Genomic DNA, 17,084 nt, shown 5'->3' with positions numbered 1-17,084 from the left:
ATGCCTGCTCAGTGTTCTCCAAACCAGCCATCTTTACACAGTGCCAAGACCTCCTGCCATTGGTTCTAGAGTTTAGCTTTCATGGATGGACCACATCTCTCACAGATTATCACCACACCAGGACCTGTGAGGAGACAGAGTAAGGAGATTAGGCCAGGTGCAGGGGTGTTAGCTGCCTCCAGCTGACTGCACAGGTCAGCAGGGAATGGAAGCCATGCTTTCATGCTGTGGTGTACCCCAACACACTTCTGTGTGACCATGACTATAGAAGGGAAGACAAAATTCCCCAAGATGGTGGGGTGGGATGTTCCCTGAATGTAATCTCCTCTTGCCCGCCCTAGTGGCAGATGCCACTGTACAGAAACCTCCAAGGACAAGAAGCCCAAGGTCTCCCACCTGTGAAGCAAGTTGGTGGTACTTAGAGGCCACAGCAAATCCCAGGAGGCCTTGCCACCATCCACCGGCTTTAATCCTGATGGGGGAAACACAGGACTGGGATGAAGACCTGTTGAACTGGGCTCTCTAAGACGTGCTGACCCCCCGTTCCCTGGAAAGGGGGAGGGGAGCTAGCCCCTCTATAGGTGTGGAAATGAAGCCTGAGACATCTGGACTTGGGATTCTGACTCTTCTGTGGAATTTGTAGATCTTGTTTATTTCTTGGTATCAGCACAAGGCTGAGATGAAGGAGCAGGTTCAGGGATCTGGAAAATACCAACCTTCTTATTCCACAGGTCCTGACACCAAGGTCCAGTGCTGAACCTTTGAGGACCTGTGCCGATGCCACTGCCTGGCTTAGAAGGTGGAAGACTAGATGAGGGGCCAGTCCCGGAGGCAGGCAGGAGGTGGGGAGGGAGACTCCACTGGAGAGGATTTGGGGCCCTGGGTGGAGTTAGGGCCTCTTTAGGCAGTAATGGTGCCTGAGGAAGCTGACCTGCTCTTTACCTGCAGGAGATCTCTGGTTCCTGCCCCATGTGCCCTCCCTTCATAGGTGAGGAGGTCTTGGATTCCCTCTCTCTCAGCACTGGGCAGCTGGAAGACTGCGGTCCTCTCTTAGTTTCTGTTCAAGTAGGTCTGTCTCCCTCCCTCCTACTTTCTTGTGCTCCACGTCACTGCCCAAACCAGGAGACACTCCAGACACTGTCAACAGCTGTCCTTGGGAGGTTTCTTGGTTCCAGACAGGAGCCTCGCTGACGAAGCACGCTTTTGGTGTCGCCACTTGGCCCGGCGGTTCTTGAACCAGACCTGAGGAGGAGAGGGACCAAGACAGCTCAGGGTCCATGGACCCACACCCAAAGAACTTCGGAAGGGCTTGTAGGTGAGCGGGGTGGTAGGCTTCACCACAGAGGTGTAGGTGAATGGACCTGCGTCACTTCCCTTATCCACACACAGAAAAGGACCTAGACTCCCTGCACGGAGATTTCCCAGTCTCCTCAGTCTTGGCCCACTAGCAACCAGGATATCTCTCTCTGTCTCCATGTGTTTCATAGTCCCATGTAATCTAGGCTGGCTTCTGAGTCGCTATGTGTCAAGGACAACTTTGATGAATTCATGATCCTCCTGTCTCCACCTCCCCGAGTGTTAGAATTACAGACGTGTGCCACAGTGCCTGACTAGTTTTGCACATTTCTTAACTTGCCTACATCTGGGACATGAATGGAAAGCATTTTTCATCAGCAGGGGAAAGGGGGAAGACAGACGAAGTCAGAGACAACGACTTTTTTTTTTTTTTTTTGGATTTTCGAGACAGGGTTTCTCTGTGTAGCTTTGCGCCTTTCCTGGAACTCACTTGGTAGTCCAGGCTGGCCTCGAACTCACAGAGATCCGCCTGGCTCTGCCTCCCGAGTGCTGGGATTAAAGGCGTGCGCCACCACCGCCCGGCCGAGACAACGACTCTTAACCCCAGTTCCGGCGACACTCAAAGAACCTGCTGGGGGAACTGGTCCTGCGCCCCCCATCCACTGATCCTGGGGGGGTTTCCCTCCAGCGTGGAGGGCTATGAGGTGAGGCACACTCTGGAAGGTCGGTCTTTGAGAGAGAAGAGTGACGCGGGAGTGGCCTCCGGGCTGCGGGCGGACACCCACCTCCACGCGCTCCTCTCGCAGGCGGATGCGGACAGCCAAGCGCTCCCGCGTGCCCACGTCGGCATACTGGTTCTGCACGAAGAGGGCCTCGAGCGCCTGCAGCTGCTCCTCGCTGAAGATGGTGCGGTGGCGCCGCGTGCGCCGCTGCGGGCCGGGGCCGCTCGTGCCGGTCAGCGCCGGCGAGCCTGCGCTCGGCGCCGTCAGGGGCGAGGGAGCGGCGGGTGCCAGCCTCAGCGGCCACGCTAGCCGCACGCCTGCGGGGCGGGGCGAGGGCGCGTCAGGCAGATGGTGAGGGTTAGGGTTGGAGCCGAGATCGCCCCGCCGGCCGCCCTGCGAGATCCCGGGGCCCGGGGCCCCGCCCCGCCCCGCCCCGCCCCGCCCCGCCCCGCCCCGCCCCGCCCCGCCGGCCGCCCTGCGAGATCCCGGGGCCCGCCCCGCCCCGCCCCGCCCCGCCCCGCCCCGCCCCACCGCTCGCACTCACCGGGTCCGGACGCGGGCTCCGGGACTCCGCGGGGTGCTGCTCGCGGGCCGCAGCAACAGCAGCAGGCGCAGGGCGCAGCGGCGGCAGGCGCCTCGGGCTCGTCGGGCTCAGCGGGGTTCCGGCCACCGACGGGCTGCAGCGGCCGCGCCGCGGGCCTGCGTTCAGGCAGGCTGGAGAGGATGTGCTCGATGGAGAACGGGCAGGGTCGTCCAGGGTCCCTGCGGCTCGCCGCGCTGCCTGCAGTCGCCATGCCCGCGGGTCGCCGGCGCGAGCGGCCGAATATATACGTCGGGGGTGGGAGGTGCGGTAATCCCCGGGCCGGGCGCCGCTTTCGCGCGTGCTAATCCCGTCGCTAGTCCTCAGAGAGCTAATCCCCGGCCACCGAGGAGGGAGAGCCACTGTCTGGGTGCAGGGAGCCGCGCTGTCAGGAGGGAGCCCTGTGCTCGGCCACGTCCAGAGCTGGAGGGAAAGGAGGTGGTCAGGAGCCCACTCTATCTCCTGTGGCGCAGTCGCCTGCTGGGAGAGATGCCAGGATCCTGGAGACCTCTGAGCCCAGAGTCCCTGCCACCGCTCTGCCCTGGCTTTCCTTGTTCTGTAGCCACCCATGAAAGTGAAGCAGATTCCTGGAATCCAAATTTCTCCCTCCCCTACTTTGAATGAGCCCAGCACCCTTGGCAATCAGGTGATCCCACTTCACAGCACTTGCTCACTTTGGAGCCCAGGTCTGAACCTCCACGGTGGGAAGTTGAGGCTGACCCCCAACTCAGAGATTCATCCGCTTCTTGTCTCCCGAATGCTGGGAGAGCCACCAATTCTGTGCGGTCTTTCCAGGGTCTAGAAGGTTTTTCTAATGCCGTCTAAGGCCGATCCTCTTGTTACCTCCTATCTTAAAAGACCTGATGCCATTGCCCCAACTCCCTCCAACATCAATTTCCCCCTCACACCACAGTGCCTAAGAGCGGTCTCACATGCTCCTCCGCTACTCTCCGCCCGGCTGTTCTGCTCTGCCTACAATATAACCCCTGTCCACTATTCTTCCCACCAGAGACCACCACTTGGCCTAACTTAGGCCATCGTCAATTACGAAGCTTTGGACCTCCAGCACTTTGCTTAGGCACTTTGCTTTTGATCTTTGAAAATACGTTGTGTGTCTCACAGGACAGCGCAATAGACCGCCTCACCTTTCCTAAGCTCTCCTGGCTGTGTGACATTCCAAAGGCTCCTCTTGGGTTGTCCAGTGTCATGATACTGTCAACTATCAAGAGTCGGCCTTAAGGGGCAAGTGTTGAGAACGGAGAGGCAGTTTGTAATAGCAGGATCTCAGGGCTCCAGTGGCTGAGGCAAGAGGATTGCTGGGAGAGGAAGGCCAGTCTGGTGAGATCTGTCTTAAACAAACCAAAATAAAAAAACAAAGGCCTGGTATGATTCCAGCCTTTGAGAGACAGAGGCAGTGAGACTCTGTTAAAAAAAAACAAAAACAAAAAACAAAAAAAACAAAAAACAAAAAAAAAGGATGTGTCCTTAGGGTTTAAGCAGTTAGTAGGTGTGAGGTGTCCAGAACTGCACTGGAGGCAGGGGTGAGGACCCAGGAACATTAGCCGCCATTGCAGGCAGCAAACCCGCTCCCCCTTCTTCCATTACCAAGCCCTTCTTTAGGTTCCTCTGCTGACTGCTCTAGTAGCAGTGAGGATGCTATGGACTTAAAGTGGTGGACCTTGCTGGCTCATCCCTGTCGCAAGTCTCAGAGTGTGTTCATCTGAGAGGCTCAGGGATAGCATCACTAGCTCTGTGCGTGACCTTTCAGCCTGCCTCGTGGTTACAGAATGGCTGCCACAGCCCCAGACCTCCCATGTGACCCTTTGGATGTAGAAACCTTGTCTAGCAGACCTTCATGTAGAATGATATAGAACACCTGTGTCTAAGCCCACTCCAGTGCTCAGGGGTACGATGTAGCCAACTACTACCACCGAGATTGGAGTTCTTCTGAGAATGGGACAGCAAGGCCAGGGGCAAAAAGGCCTCTGTGATGTCTGATGTATCTTCCTCCTTCACTGCCCGTGGCCTTGCCTGCTTTCTCTTGTGTTTCTCTTCATGTAGGAAGATGGCATGGTGCTCTTCAGAAGCTGTGTCCTTGGGGACTTCTCCCTCAATGCTGCCACTCAGGACCACCGTGAGGGAGCCAGGCCTTGTGCAGGTAGCCGTCATTTGGGTCTGTGGCTCATCTGTGTCTTCTGAACTTGCCTGGAGCTGATTGGGGCAATGCCACTTTCATCGTGTTATAGTGTCATGTGACACTCTTCCTGAGATAAAGATAAATGGCCACCCCCCCCCCAAGCAGAGAACCAATGACAGCCAGCGTAAGACTCCTGCTGAAGTCTAGTTGCAGAGGTTGCTTACAGAAACAGAAGGGACTCAGATACTTGCATCACTGTGGTTTGAACGAGATGCCTCCACAGGCTTGGACGTTCGAAGACTTGGTCCCCAGTTGGCGGTGCTGTTTGGGGAGGTTTAGGAGGGACGGCTTGCTAGAGGAAGTGTGTCACTGGGGTTGGGCTTTGGGCTTTAAAAGCCATGCTGGAGAGATGGCTCAGCAGTTGAGAGCACTGGCTGCTCTTCCAGAGGTCGTGGGTTCAGTTCCCAGCGCCTACATGTCGGCTAATTGTCTGGAACTCCCATAACCTGGGATCAGTCATCTTCATGGCAATGCACATAAGATAAAGTTAAATGAATTGGGAAAAAAAAAGCCAGGCTATTCTCAGTTCACTTTCTGCTTCATGCTTGTGGTTTGAAATGTGAGTTCTCAGCTTGCTGCTGCAGCCATGATGCCCTCCCTCTGCCAAGCTTCCCCACTGTGATGGGGATGAACTCTTATCCCTCTAGAAATGTAAGCACACAAAACCCTTCTTCTATAAGTTGCAAGGAGGTGCATTAGAAGAGCTGGAGGAAGAAAAAGGAAAGGAAAAAATGATGTAATCATATTTAAATTAAAAAATCACTGGAATCCCAAAGATATTCAGACACCTTAGTATCCATGGCTGTTGTATCAAGCTGCCACAGACATGCAATGTGACTTTGCAGGTCTCTTTGGTTGGAATCAAGGTGTCCACTAGCTGCATTTTATTCTGAAGTTTCTTTAAAACAACACAGTCCTTTGCTCTTTTATTTTTTGTTTTTGACCTTTGCTAACTTAGGGCTGACCTCAGTCCAGGAGCTGGGAGCACAGATGTGTGCCGTCATTCCTGGCTGCCTTGGACTTCTCCAGCTTCTAGAAGTCACCCAGGGCCTGTGGCTCATGCCCTCCTCTTCCCATCATCAGCAAATCCCACAATACTGGGATGAAGCTTTCTCACGGGCACCTCATTCTGACTTTTCACCCCTCTTCTTGTCAGAGTCATTGTGACTCTGGTGGACCCAGTGGAATACCTCAGGAACAGCCCCTCTCTCCAAGTCCTCAGCTTAATCCCATTTGCAGAGTAAGACGACAGAGCAGCAGCCCTTCATGGCCGCTGCATCAGCTCCTGGTCCCTGCCTGGTGTGAGTTCCTGTCCTGACTTCCTTCAGTGATGAACAGAGATGTGGAAGTATAAGCCCAATAAACCCTTTCCTCCCCAGCCTGCTTTTGGTCATGGTGTTTCATCGCAGCAACAGAAACCCTAACAAACAGTCAGCTTGTTTGATCGCTGTGGCCAGTGAGAGAGTTTGGCAGAGCAAAGCTAAATAGAATAATACTCGTGGTGGCTAGGATGTACAGAGAAGGAGGAAGGGGCCCAGGACAAGGTGCATCATCCCAGGGTACAACTCCAAGGACCCGGGTCCTAGTCCCTACCTCCTGCTTTCACCATCTCCCAGCACCATCCCATGATGACTCCACCAAGGGATTAGGTCTGAGTCCTCAGGGGCTAACCATTTCCCCAAGGCACCCCCTTACCACATGAGCCTCCTGGGGAATGTAGTTCAGTCCGTTCTGCTTCCACAGATGCGCGGGCAGGAAGAGACCCTTTAGATCACTTTAACCGAAGACTTTAATCCAGGTCCCCCAAACGGCGTGGAAACACCTAAGACCTCATTTCCTTTAGTTCTCAGAGGCGCTGGCAGCCAGTGGGCCCAGGAACATTTCCGGGTTAAGCTCCCTGACCCTGCAGCTGCATCCCCACCTCGGCCCCCGCTGCACACACGTTCCTCCCCACCTCAGGAAACTGCCTGTGCTGGCTCGCTTTCCCTGCCTCTTCAGCCTCCTGGCCTGTGGGGATGCTGCCCCGCCCTCACCCCCCCACCCCCCCCCCCCCACCCCCCGGGAATCTTTTCCTTTCCCCTTCTCACATCTCATTTCTCCAGTCCTCAAGATGCAGGCCAAGCGTCGCCTCTCCTAGAACGTCTCTCTGGATGCCTCCATCCCATTCTCCTAACAGAGCGGGCTGGGTCTTCCAAACTGGCCCCTCCCATACGCTCAACCCAGCCTGCAGGATGGTCCCGATCCAGAGGTGGAGTCTGTGTCCCTTCCGTGGGGGACTGGTGATGAAGCCCTGCCTGTGACTCCTGAGCTGAGTTCAGAAGGACAACCCTTCTCTCTGCCTCTCGCCATGGGGACGCACGAGGGAGTCCTGGCCACGGGGAGAGGATGTACCCGATGGCACGGACAGATTGTCGTGTCGTCCCCCCCACCCCGCCCCGCCCCGTGCCTTCTCTGCACCCTGACCCGCAGTGACGCGAGAGCCTCAGTGAGCACTGCTATTTTAAACCCTGACATTTGAAGACAGTTTGTCACTTGGCAATGGACAGAAACACTTCTCTGCGGGTCCTTGCATTTTTCTAACCAAGTGGTCACAGTGGCTGTCGTCTCTCCTGCTGCATTTTGGTCACTTAGGGACGGGGGTCATTGTACCAGCTGCCTTCCCTGGCCAGACGCGTTCCACGGAGGTTTACCCGGTGGGAGGAGGAAGGGAGAGAGAATCTGGTATGTCAAAGGTAAGCTCTCTGAGGACAGACCGTGAGCTGTATCTCTTGACCACACAAGATGGATGCGTTAGGGCAAACGCAGCATTGGTGAGGATGTGTTCTCTAGACCATTAAGGTGTTGACGTATCACGGCTGTGTCTTCTGGGGCACGTAGAGGTTTGTTTGTCCTCCATGGAAACCATCTGTCCAAGTCCCAGGCCTACACTGTACCTCAGGGGCCCCGAAGCGGAGATTTGCGGCCGCCTCCCAGGAGCACCTGGGGTTTTCAGCCCTTCAGCTCTGTGTTGGGTCATTTGATTGGCACCCTTTCCACTGACAAGATAGGGAGGGACAAAGACCTGCCATCAATAAAGGAAGGGTCTCACTGGGGACCCTCACCTAGACTTCTGACTCCAAATCCTGGTCCTCACACACTCCAGCCACAGTGGGGGTGGCTGCTCCTAGCCATGGGTCCCGCTGGGATACGCTTGGGACTGAGTGACCATGTGGGCATGCCCTATCCCTTAGCCCCTGGAGTATTGCCCATCCGCTGTGCTGACTAAACACAGGAAATACACATGCAGCCATATTGCGTTGGATTCCACTAGTACAGCGGTTCTCAACCTTCCTAATGCTGCTGTGACCCTTTAATACAGTTCCTCATGTTGTGGTGACCTCCCCCCCCCCCACGCAATCATAAAATTATTTTGTTGCTACTTCACAACTGTAATTTTGCTACTGTTGTGAATTGTAATGTAAATATTTGATATGCGGGGTATCTGATATGTGACAACCCCAAAGAGGTCGTGACCCACACATTGAGAACCAATGCACTAGTATACCTGCTGTCTGAAGAAGCACACAAATATGTACTCTCTCTCATGCATGCACAGACACACACACACACACTCACACACACATGCACAGATGCATAGACACACTCACACACAGATACACATATACATGCACACAATACATACACACGTATTCACATACACATATATATATACACAAACACACATAAATTCACAGACTCACATACTCACACATTCTCTTATACATACATACAAACACAAAGACATACACACGTAGACATATATATATATATACTCTTTTTGTTGTTGTTTTAAGACAGGATTTCACTGTGTAGCCCTGGCTGTCCTGGAACTTGCTCTGTAGACCAGGCTGGCCTTGAACTCACATAGATCTGCCTGCCTCTGCCTCCTGAGTACTGGGATTAAAGATGTGCGCCGCTGCCCAGCCAAATACATACATACTCTTACACACACACAGTAAAAGCCAGGCAACTAACCAACTAACCAAGACAGCAAAGACTCTCTGATGCCTTCTCCCCAAAGCAGCTTCAAACAACTGCTTGGGTTACTTACTGCTCAGGTTACGTGTGCTTCTTTTTCCTGTACTAAACGAAGAATCAAGTTATCTGTGCTATGTTTATCTCACAAATGTTGGCTATAAAAACATTTAGGGGTGCAAGCATGTGTACATACACCTTCTCTCTAGCTAATGAGCTCATAGGGGTCAGGACACGCTCTGTCACCTCCTTCTCCATGCCTCCACTTGTCTGTGACTCTGAGGCTAGCATGGCTCCAGCTAAGGGCTGGGCAGGAAGGCCACAGTCATCAGTTTATGGTGAGCTGTCAGGGGGTGATGGATGCCCAGGGGTGGGCTGTAAATAAGAGCAATGGAACTATACCAGGCCTTAGCCTCCCCCAGGACACACGCCCCCTCCATCAATCTCTTGAAATGACTGCTTGGCACTTGGGCTTCCACCTGACCTGGCTCCAGCGGGCCCCAAGCATTCTTCAGGGGGCAGCATTCCCCTCCCAGGACCAGAACGGGGAAGTTGGGAACACACTGCTTGGTGCCTTGCCGGCACACTTCCTGAAGGACAAAGACAAGCGGGACAGTTTTCATCAACCCAAACAGCGTCCCTCCCAAACCAGGAAACACAAAGCAGAGTTGCCTTCACTCTGCTGGGCTGAGTCACACTGGCCCTACACAGCAGCTGTTTCCCTGGGCCACACGGAAAAGCTACTCTTCATGGTCCTTTCAGTATGGGTGGGTATAAGCCAAAGTGTGAAAACTCAACTTTTTACACTCTTCTTCTGGACTCCGGTACGGCAGTTACTTTTCAAAAAAAAAATTTTTTTTAATGACTTTTAATTATGTCTGTGTGTCTGGTGTGTGCACATGAGTGCAGGTGCCCAGAGGCCAGAGGTTGGATATCCCTGCAGCTGGAGTTACAGGTGTTTGGGAATCAGCTGATACGGATGCTGGGACTCAAACTTGGGTCCTCTAGAAGGGCGGTGTGGGCTCTGAGCCTTCTCCAGCCCCAACAGGTGCTTTTTATTACCACCTTGTGTCCTTCAATCACCCTGAAAATGTCCACCTTTTTAAAAGCACACCCCTGCCCCTTCTTATGCATAGACTCTCTCTGAAACCTACCTCCAGCTACTCATGTGTTAGAGGGTTGGCCCGTAGCTGGTGACACTATTATTGATAGGTGATTGGATTTTTTAAAGATCTATTTATTTATTTTATGTGTATGAGTGCTCTATTTGCATGTACACCTGCACTCCAGAAGAGGGCATCAGACCCCACTATAGATGGCTGTGAGCCACCATGTGGGTGCTGGGAATTGAACTCAGGACCTCTGGAAGAGCAGCCAGTGCTCTTAACCTCTGAGCCATCTCTCCAGCCCAGGGGATAGGATCTTGAAGGCTCTGACAATCAATGGATTTACCCATTGATAGATTGATCGTGTCATGGCGTTATTGAGAAGTGATAGAACCAGGAGGTGGGGGCTGTCTGAAAGAAGTGAGTGGTCAGAGGCATGGCTTTGAAGGCTATGGTTTACGTCATGCAAATTTTACCATTGTTTACTTCAGCCCTGGCAAAAGAGCAGACTTCACTATCAGCCAGTGGCCAGAGGATGCCCTTTCTGGTTATAGGAGGCCAGTGAGCCATAAAAACCAGTGAGTCATAAAAACTAGGAAGGGGTCCCCGATGTCTGATGGAGCATGGACCGTGTCTAGCACAGCGGTCCCCCCATGCTGGGTTTTGGGGATTAGAAGATTATGTTACTGTGTGTGACCCCCAGGTGACTTCTACCCACTTGAAGAAGGACTGCTTTTAGATACCAAGTCTTCTGATTTGGTCAACCTGTGTTTTTCCATCTGACCCATGGCTTTAAGGAAGTCATTGCCTCTTTGGGTGTCTGGCTCTGTGGGACCCCCCTTTCTCTCTCACTATTTCGCAAACTATCGGGGTCTTACGTCAAACCTTGAGGGGCTGTTGCAGGTGCAGGTAATGTATTAAACGGAATGGCTAGCTTCGCCCAGTGGCCCAGGCTTGTAATCCCAGCTACTGAGGAGACTTAGGTTAGATCAGAGGTTCAGGGCCAGCTTGGGTTACAGAGTGAGTCCAAAACCAGCTTTGCCAACCTTGTGAGATGTTGTCTCAAAATAAAAAGTAAAAGGGGACCGGGGGTTCTGTTCAGTGGAGTACTTGTTTGGCATTGTAGAAGGCCCTGGGCTCACACCCACAGTACCGCAAAATAAACAGATAAATCTAAAGAAGAGGTGATCTCAGAAGAATTTGGAATGGAGTATGGAACACAGGACAGGGTGTAGTAGGGAACCTCCACGGTGCTCAGGGTACCTCTGTGGGCAAGTTTGGGGTGTCTAATGACATGTACATGCCCTTGGGCCTTTGGCTTGCCATTTATTAGGGCACGCCAATTTCACAGGTCCAATTTTTAAGATGCCAGGATGTGGTGATATTTTAATTGTGCTGAAATGTGATTTTATTTGTATGTTAATAAATAAAGTTTGCCTGGAGATCAGAGGTCATTAGTGAGCCAGGAATAGAAGTCAGGTGGTGGTAGCCCATGCCCTTAATCTGATCACATGGCAGGCAGAATCTCTGTGTGGTCAAGGACACCAAGCATGGTGACACACGCCCTTAATGCCAGTACCAACCATAGAGACCTGGAGGTCTGTATAGACAGGCAGTGATGAGGAGGTCATGTGGCTGGGCTTAGAGCCAATGAGAAGGCAGAACAGGAAAGCAATAAAACTCAAGACACACAGGAAGAAGGTCTCTCTCTCAGGGGAAGGATGGCAGTGAGTGGTAAGATAAGGTGGTCTTGGCTCTTCGCTAGTGCTCGGATCTCTTGGGCTTTTAACTCTGTATTTGGCTCTGTGTTTCTTTTTTTTTTTTTAAGATTTATTTATTTATTATGTATACAGAGAAGGGCGCCAGATCTCATTACAGATGGTTGTGAGCCACCATGTGGTTGCTGGGAATTGAATTCAGGACCTCTGGAAGAGCAGTCGCTGCTCTTAACCTCTGAGCCATCTCTCCAGTCCCCGGCTCTGTGTTTCTTATTTAATAAAACCGTTTAGAATTTCATCTACACCAGGAGACTTCATCAGTTTCCTGGTTTCACAGATGTCAAGGCAATGTTGCAGGTCAGGAAATGTGATTTCAGAGCAAAAACTAAAATTATTCCAACGGCCGATTCGAATCCCTCCCTTCTGAGTCTAACATAGAAGTGTTCCATCTCTGGAAGAGGCCCCCGTCTCCTCTCGGAGATGGGAGGAGGCACGTGACACCCTGGCGTTAGGTGTGCATCTGTTCCTTTTCTCATCACTGTGATAAAATAACTTAGGGAGAAGGATGGGTGATGGCCGGGGTTCCCAACAGTCAGAGTCAAGCCCGTCATGGTGGGGAAAGCTGTGTGGAGGACCTTGGTCTATGGCAGCTTCTTGCTCACACGGTGGCAGGCTGGGGGACAGAGAATACAGATCACAACCCAAAACAGGTATAACTTTCAAAGGTTCAGTCCTGAAGACCTGCTTCCACCCCACCGTTTAAAGGCCAGGCTTCACTTCTTTATTTGTTTTGTTTTTGTTTGTTTGTTTTTGAGACAGGGTTTCTCTAGGTAGCCCTGGCTGTCCTGGAACTCACTCTATAGATCAGGCTGGCCTCGAACTCAGAGATCCAGCTGTCACTGCCTCCTGAGTGCTGGGACGAAAGGCGTGCGCCACCACCGCCCAGCCAGGCCCTGCTTCTCAAAGGCTCCTGAACCTTCAGAACAGCACCACGAGCCGGGGACCAGGCATCAAGACTTGGGTCTGTCGGGGACACTTGAGGTCCAAACCATAACAAAGAAGGGGTGCGTTGTTCCTTGTATAAGGGGAAGTCCCTTCTGGGGCTCGATTCCTTCCCCCCAAACCATCTGAACCTCGAAGTGTAAGGAGCGGGCCTCTGCATGCCATAGCTGATGGGCACAGCTGGGAAAGATAAAGAAAAGATGACGTGTCCCCTATTCAGGTTCAAGAACATAGGGCAGCAGGTGTATTCCTTGTCACCCATACCGGAGCCCCAGGAGTGCCATCTCCCAAGGGTTCACTGTGCAGTAGCATAAGGGAGATTCATTGTGGGAAATTTTATGTGGGTCAGAGGGAGAGGCTGGCTGCAAAGACCTCCCCAGGATGTGAGAGGGGACTCCCTGATGTATGGACAGAACTATACATAGTAGCTATGAGCTCCTACTGGAGAGGGACCGGAAGTCTAGGCAAAAGGATGGCACATTCCGCTGTAGCTCCAAGACTCTATTCCAATGTCATGGTCATGAAGGTCCCAAGGTCTTCTGGGCAACAAATGATAGGAGAGCTGGGGTTTGAGGTGGTGGTTGCAATGCAAGGCTGGGTCACTGGTGTGTGGTCGGAAGGCCGCAGCAAGCAAAGAGGACCATGATGAGAGAGAGCTTGGCTATTGCCTGGAGAGAGGCTGGAGGTTGGGGAGTCATTAGCATGACCTGGACACTGAGTGGATCTAGTGACCCTCATGGCATTCTTGAGGGTTACAACTCAGGGAAGTCACTGGTAAGCGAGGCTAGGGCCAAAATCACTGAGTTACAGCACAGAAGGTGGCAATGGATATTGGCATCTACATCCACATAGGAGCCCTTGAAGGTTCCCAGACAAGAAACCAGAGCTGAGAGCCTCGATGGGCATGTCACAGGCCCCTCAGTGCATCCCGAGTTCTGCAGGAGCAGGAAGGACCCCACCCTGTACACGGAGGCTTTCACTGGCCTCTAGGCAGGAATCTGGGAGTATCCCAAACCCTCTGAGAATCAAGATTCTAAGGCAGAGCTGAGATCTGGTTCTGAGAAACAATCGGTTTCACGATGGAGGGGAAGGTGGTCAAGTGAGCTGTTCCCATCGGACGACGCCTGCTCTCAGAGCATGGGGCAGAACTGGCCTGGGAGTGTCTCTACAGTGTGCCTGATGTTTCCAAAGAAGACGTACGATGGAGATTCCCAGAAAGGCGGCTTTTTTTTTTTTTTTTTACCCCTCAAGAAGTTTCTGGTTGGGGAGGAGAGGAGAAGGGAACAGGCAACGGTCCTGTTGCTCTATATGTTCAATTCAACCAGGCACAAGGGGTTGCTTAGAATCCTAGGGAGCTGTGCCATGCTGAGCTCTTCTGGTGGGGGTGTTTTCCATTTAGGAAAAGCTCTGAAAGGCTTGCAGTTATTTATTTATTTATTTATTTATTTATTTATTTATTTATTTATTTACTTATTTACTTATTTACTTATTTCCTCCTTCCTTCGTTTCTTTTTCCCTTTCTTTCTTTCCTTCTTTCTTTCCTTCTTCTTTTTTTCTCCCCCTCTTTCTTTCTTTTTCTTTCTTTCTTTCTTTCTGCCTGTCTGTCTTTTAGAGGCATTTTAAATGTTCTTTCGTGTGCAGACACACTTGCCATGGCATGAGTGTGGAGGTCAGGGGACAGGTTTCAGGAGTCAAGCCCCACCCTCCACCTTGTTGAAGCAGGGTCTCTCTTATTTCTGCCGCTCTGCAGGTTCTGGCTAGATCTCTCTCTCTCTCTCTCTGCCATCTGTCTCACTGTGGGAGTATTGGGACTACACGTGCATGTCACCATCTGGGCTTTTTCATGGGTCCTGAGGATCAAACTTAGATGCTTTTCCCTGCTGAAAGGCTCTCTGGGGGCAGACAGACATATTGCTCTCAGCCAAGTGCACAAACGCGTGTGGAACCCTGGTCCCTTGGGCAAGACAGAAACATCTGTATTAGTCGAGACCAGTTCTCCTACTCATGACGTCATTAAACAGAAGCCCCTGGCCCATTCTGTCACTCTGCAGACGGTTTTTTCTCAGCAGCTGGCAAGTTAGTCCAAACCCTGACTAACAGCAGCTACCACACAACATGGTGAAAGCTGTAGAAAATCTCCGCACAGCAGGCCTCCGGGTGAGCAGTGCGCTCCCTTCAAAGGCCTTGAGCAAATGCTGTGCTAGCTCTCACAGCCCTGAAGGAGCATCAGCTCTCCCCCAGGGATGCTCCACCCATGCAGCGCCTGCCATGAAGGCTGACCCTATAACTCAGACGTTGCTAAGATCATCTTGACAAAGAGCACCGGGAATGGCTGTTGTTGGGATTGGCTACCCTACAGGCTTGGACACAGGTAGCCCAGCACATAGGTCTGAGAAAGAGATAAAAGACCATGGGAGTTAGCAGTAGGTGAGGAGGGGCTTCCACATGGGTCAATGGAGGAGCTGGCTCCTGGATGGGCAGCACATACCTTAGAAGTGTGAGGCATGGGGCTGGAGAGATGGCTCAGAGGTTAAGAGCACTGACTGCTCTTCCAGAGGTCCTGAGTTCAATTCCCAGTAACCACATGGTGGCTCACAACCATCTGTAATGAGATCTGGTACCCTCTTCTGGTCATGCATGCTATATACATAATAAACAAATCTTAAAAATTTATAAAAAAAATAATAATAATGAAGAAGAAGAAGAAGAAGAAGAAGAAGAAGAAGAAGAAGAAGAAGAAGAAGAAGAAGAAGAAGGAGAAGAAGAAGAAGAAGAAGAAGTGTGAGGCAGGATGTGGAGCCCTCCACACAATCGCCTGACGAGGACATCAGTACTCAAAGCCTTCAGCTGCTGGTCACCAGATGAATAACCAGAGGCTCAGTCACAGGGCAATTCTGAGGGCAGAGGTGGGGCCACAGATGAGGTTTCCAAACTGAGGACCAATTTTATGTTTCAACTCTTAAGCCTGTGGGGTTCTCAAGATAGACTATGGCTGGGTGTATCCATAAGGGGTTTTTAGGAGACTAGCATTCTAAATGATGGACTGTGACTGTAACAAAACACCGGAGACATGCCCTTAAAAAAGAGGAGGGGCTTATTTGGAGCCATAGTTCAGAGGTTTCAGTCAAGGTCAGTCGGCCGGCCCTGTTACTTTTGGGTTATGGTGGGGCAACACACCATGTTGGGAGCACACGGTCAGCTGGGGAATCCTGATGACCTCATTCCTGGAAACAAGAGAAAAGGAAAATACACACCTACAACTGCCTAAGATTCCCCACTAAGTTCTTTTGTTGTTGTTGTTCTTTGCTTGTGTGTGAGTGTGTGTGAGTGTGAGTGTGTGTGTGTGTGTGTGTGTGTGTGTGTGTGTTAGTGTTTCTCTAGCTAACCTGGAACTTGCTCTGTAGACCAACTGGCCTCGAACTCAGTAGTCAGCCTGCCTCTGCCTCCAAAGTGCTGGGATTAAAGGTGTGAGCCACCACCAGCTTGAGGTTCCTCCTCTTAAAAGATTCTGTCGCCTCCCAAAATTGCCAGGCTAAGGACGAACGAAGCCTCTAACACAGGGCTTCTCAACCTGTGGGTGGAAACCCCTTTGGGTGTTGAACAACCCCTTTCACAGGGGTCTCCTAAGACCATCCTGCATATCAGATATTTACATTACGGTTCATAATAGTTGCAAAACTTACAGTTATGAAGTAGCAATGAAAATAATTTTATAGTTGCGGGCTCACCACAACATGAGGAACTGTATGAAAGGGTCACAGCGGGAGGAAGGTGGAGAACCACTGCTCGAGCACACGGGCTTTGGAAGCAGGGAAGAGCAGCGCTGAAAATCAGGAAAGTTGATTGCACTCCCCAGCGTGATCCCATTGTCGTGGAGGACCTGAACAGAGCAGACGGCGGCGTGATGGAAGAAGTCACCCGTTCCTATACATCCCTGCTTCAGCTGATGCATCCTCCTCCTCTCCTCCATGGGCTCCCGTGGTGCACAAGCCTTGGGACTTGAACTGAATGACACCGCCAGTTTTCCTGGTCTCCAGCGGGATGCAGTCACGGGTGAGACTTTTTTTCCATCCTCCGTCCTTGCATGTGCAGACTCCCCCAGGGGCTCAGCAGATATCCTAGCCATTCTGTCGCTCTAAGAACCCATTCATCTCTGTCCCTCCAAACGCAGCTTGACTCTTACCTCCTGTTTATAAACCCGCTCTCTTAATGGGAGGTGAGGCGCATGCTCAATGAGAAGGTGAGGCGCATGCTCAGTGTGACAGGGAAGGGAAGCCACAGCCCGCCGATGGCCTCTACCACAAGAGAGGAAAATCTGGGAAAGACGGGTCAGATCTTTATCCCTGTGGACCACCGTGCTTGTCCTCCTGTTACTTTGGGGCTACATTATATCCCTTTTTACAGTGAGTTATTCTGAGTAGCCCTTCTCACCTCCTGAAATAAAAGTTC

General features: G+C 51.9%; 1 protein-coding gene across 8 annotated transcripts; it reads right to left on the bottom strand.

Annotated features, from left to right (window-relative positions):
* Positions 1-4: 4 nt before the first annotated feature.
* On the bottom strand, positions 5-16,844 carry LOC128105034 (homeobox protein goosecoid-2-like). 8 transcript variants are annotated; one of them, XM_052729848.1, is made up of 7 exons: positions 16,319-16,844; positions 3,744-5,499; positions 2,563-3,021; positions 2,082-2,335; positions 943-1,242; positions 397-472; positions 5-124 (listed from the first exon to the last, which is right to left on the bottom strand). In XM_052729848.1, exons 3-5 carry the CDS (start codon positions 2,810-2,812, stop codon positions 1,141-1,143), a joined length of 606 nt encoding a protein of 201 aa, XP_052585808.1. In that variant the 5' UTR covers positions 2,813-3,021; positions 3,744-5,499; positions 16,319-16,844; the 3' UTR covers positions 5-124; positions 397-472; positions 943-1,140. The 8 variants fall into 8 exon arrangements, with proteins under 8 accessions (XP_052585808.1, XP_052585812.1, XP_052585807.1 ...); XM_052729852.1 differs by having other exon boundaries at positions 932-1,242; positions 16,364-16,844; XM_052729847.1 differs by having other exon boundaries at positions 16,364-16,844.
* Between the last annotated feature and the right edge of the window lie 240 nt (positions 16,845-17,084).

The sequence above is a fragment of the Peromyscus californicus genome, unplaced genomic scaffold (assembly GCF_007827085.1).
Source record: "Peromyscus californicus insignis strain IS unplaced genomic scaffold, ASM782708v3 Scaffold_93__1_contigs__length_160689, whole genome shotgun sequence".
In the NCBI taxonomy this organism is placed as follows: Eukaryota; Metazoa; Chordata; class Mammalia; order Rodentia; family Cricetidae; genus Peromyscus; species Peromyscus californicus.
The sequence above is the reverse complement of the archived record's forward strand: the minus strand, read 5'-3'. Positions and strand labels throughout refer to the sequence as shown.

What these genes read in the sequence shown, in the direction of transcription:
- LOC128105034 (XM_052729848.1), bottom strand. Translation starts at nt 2,812, where the DNA reads ATGGCGACTGCAGGCAGCGCGGCGAGCCGCAGGGACCCTGGACGACCC. An exon ending in GGAGCCCGCGTCCGGACCCG is followed by an intron (nt 2,336 to 2,562) that starts GTGAGTGCGAGC and finishes CCCGCCCCGCAG; the next exon opens with GCGTGCGGCTAGCGTGGCCG. An exon ending in TGCGAGAGGAGCGCGTGGAG is followed by an intron (nt 1,243 to 2,081) that starts GTGGGTGTCCGC and finishes TCTCCTCCTCAG; the next exon opens with GTCTGGTTCAAGAACCGCCG.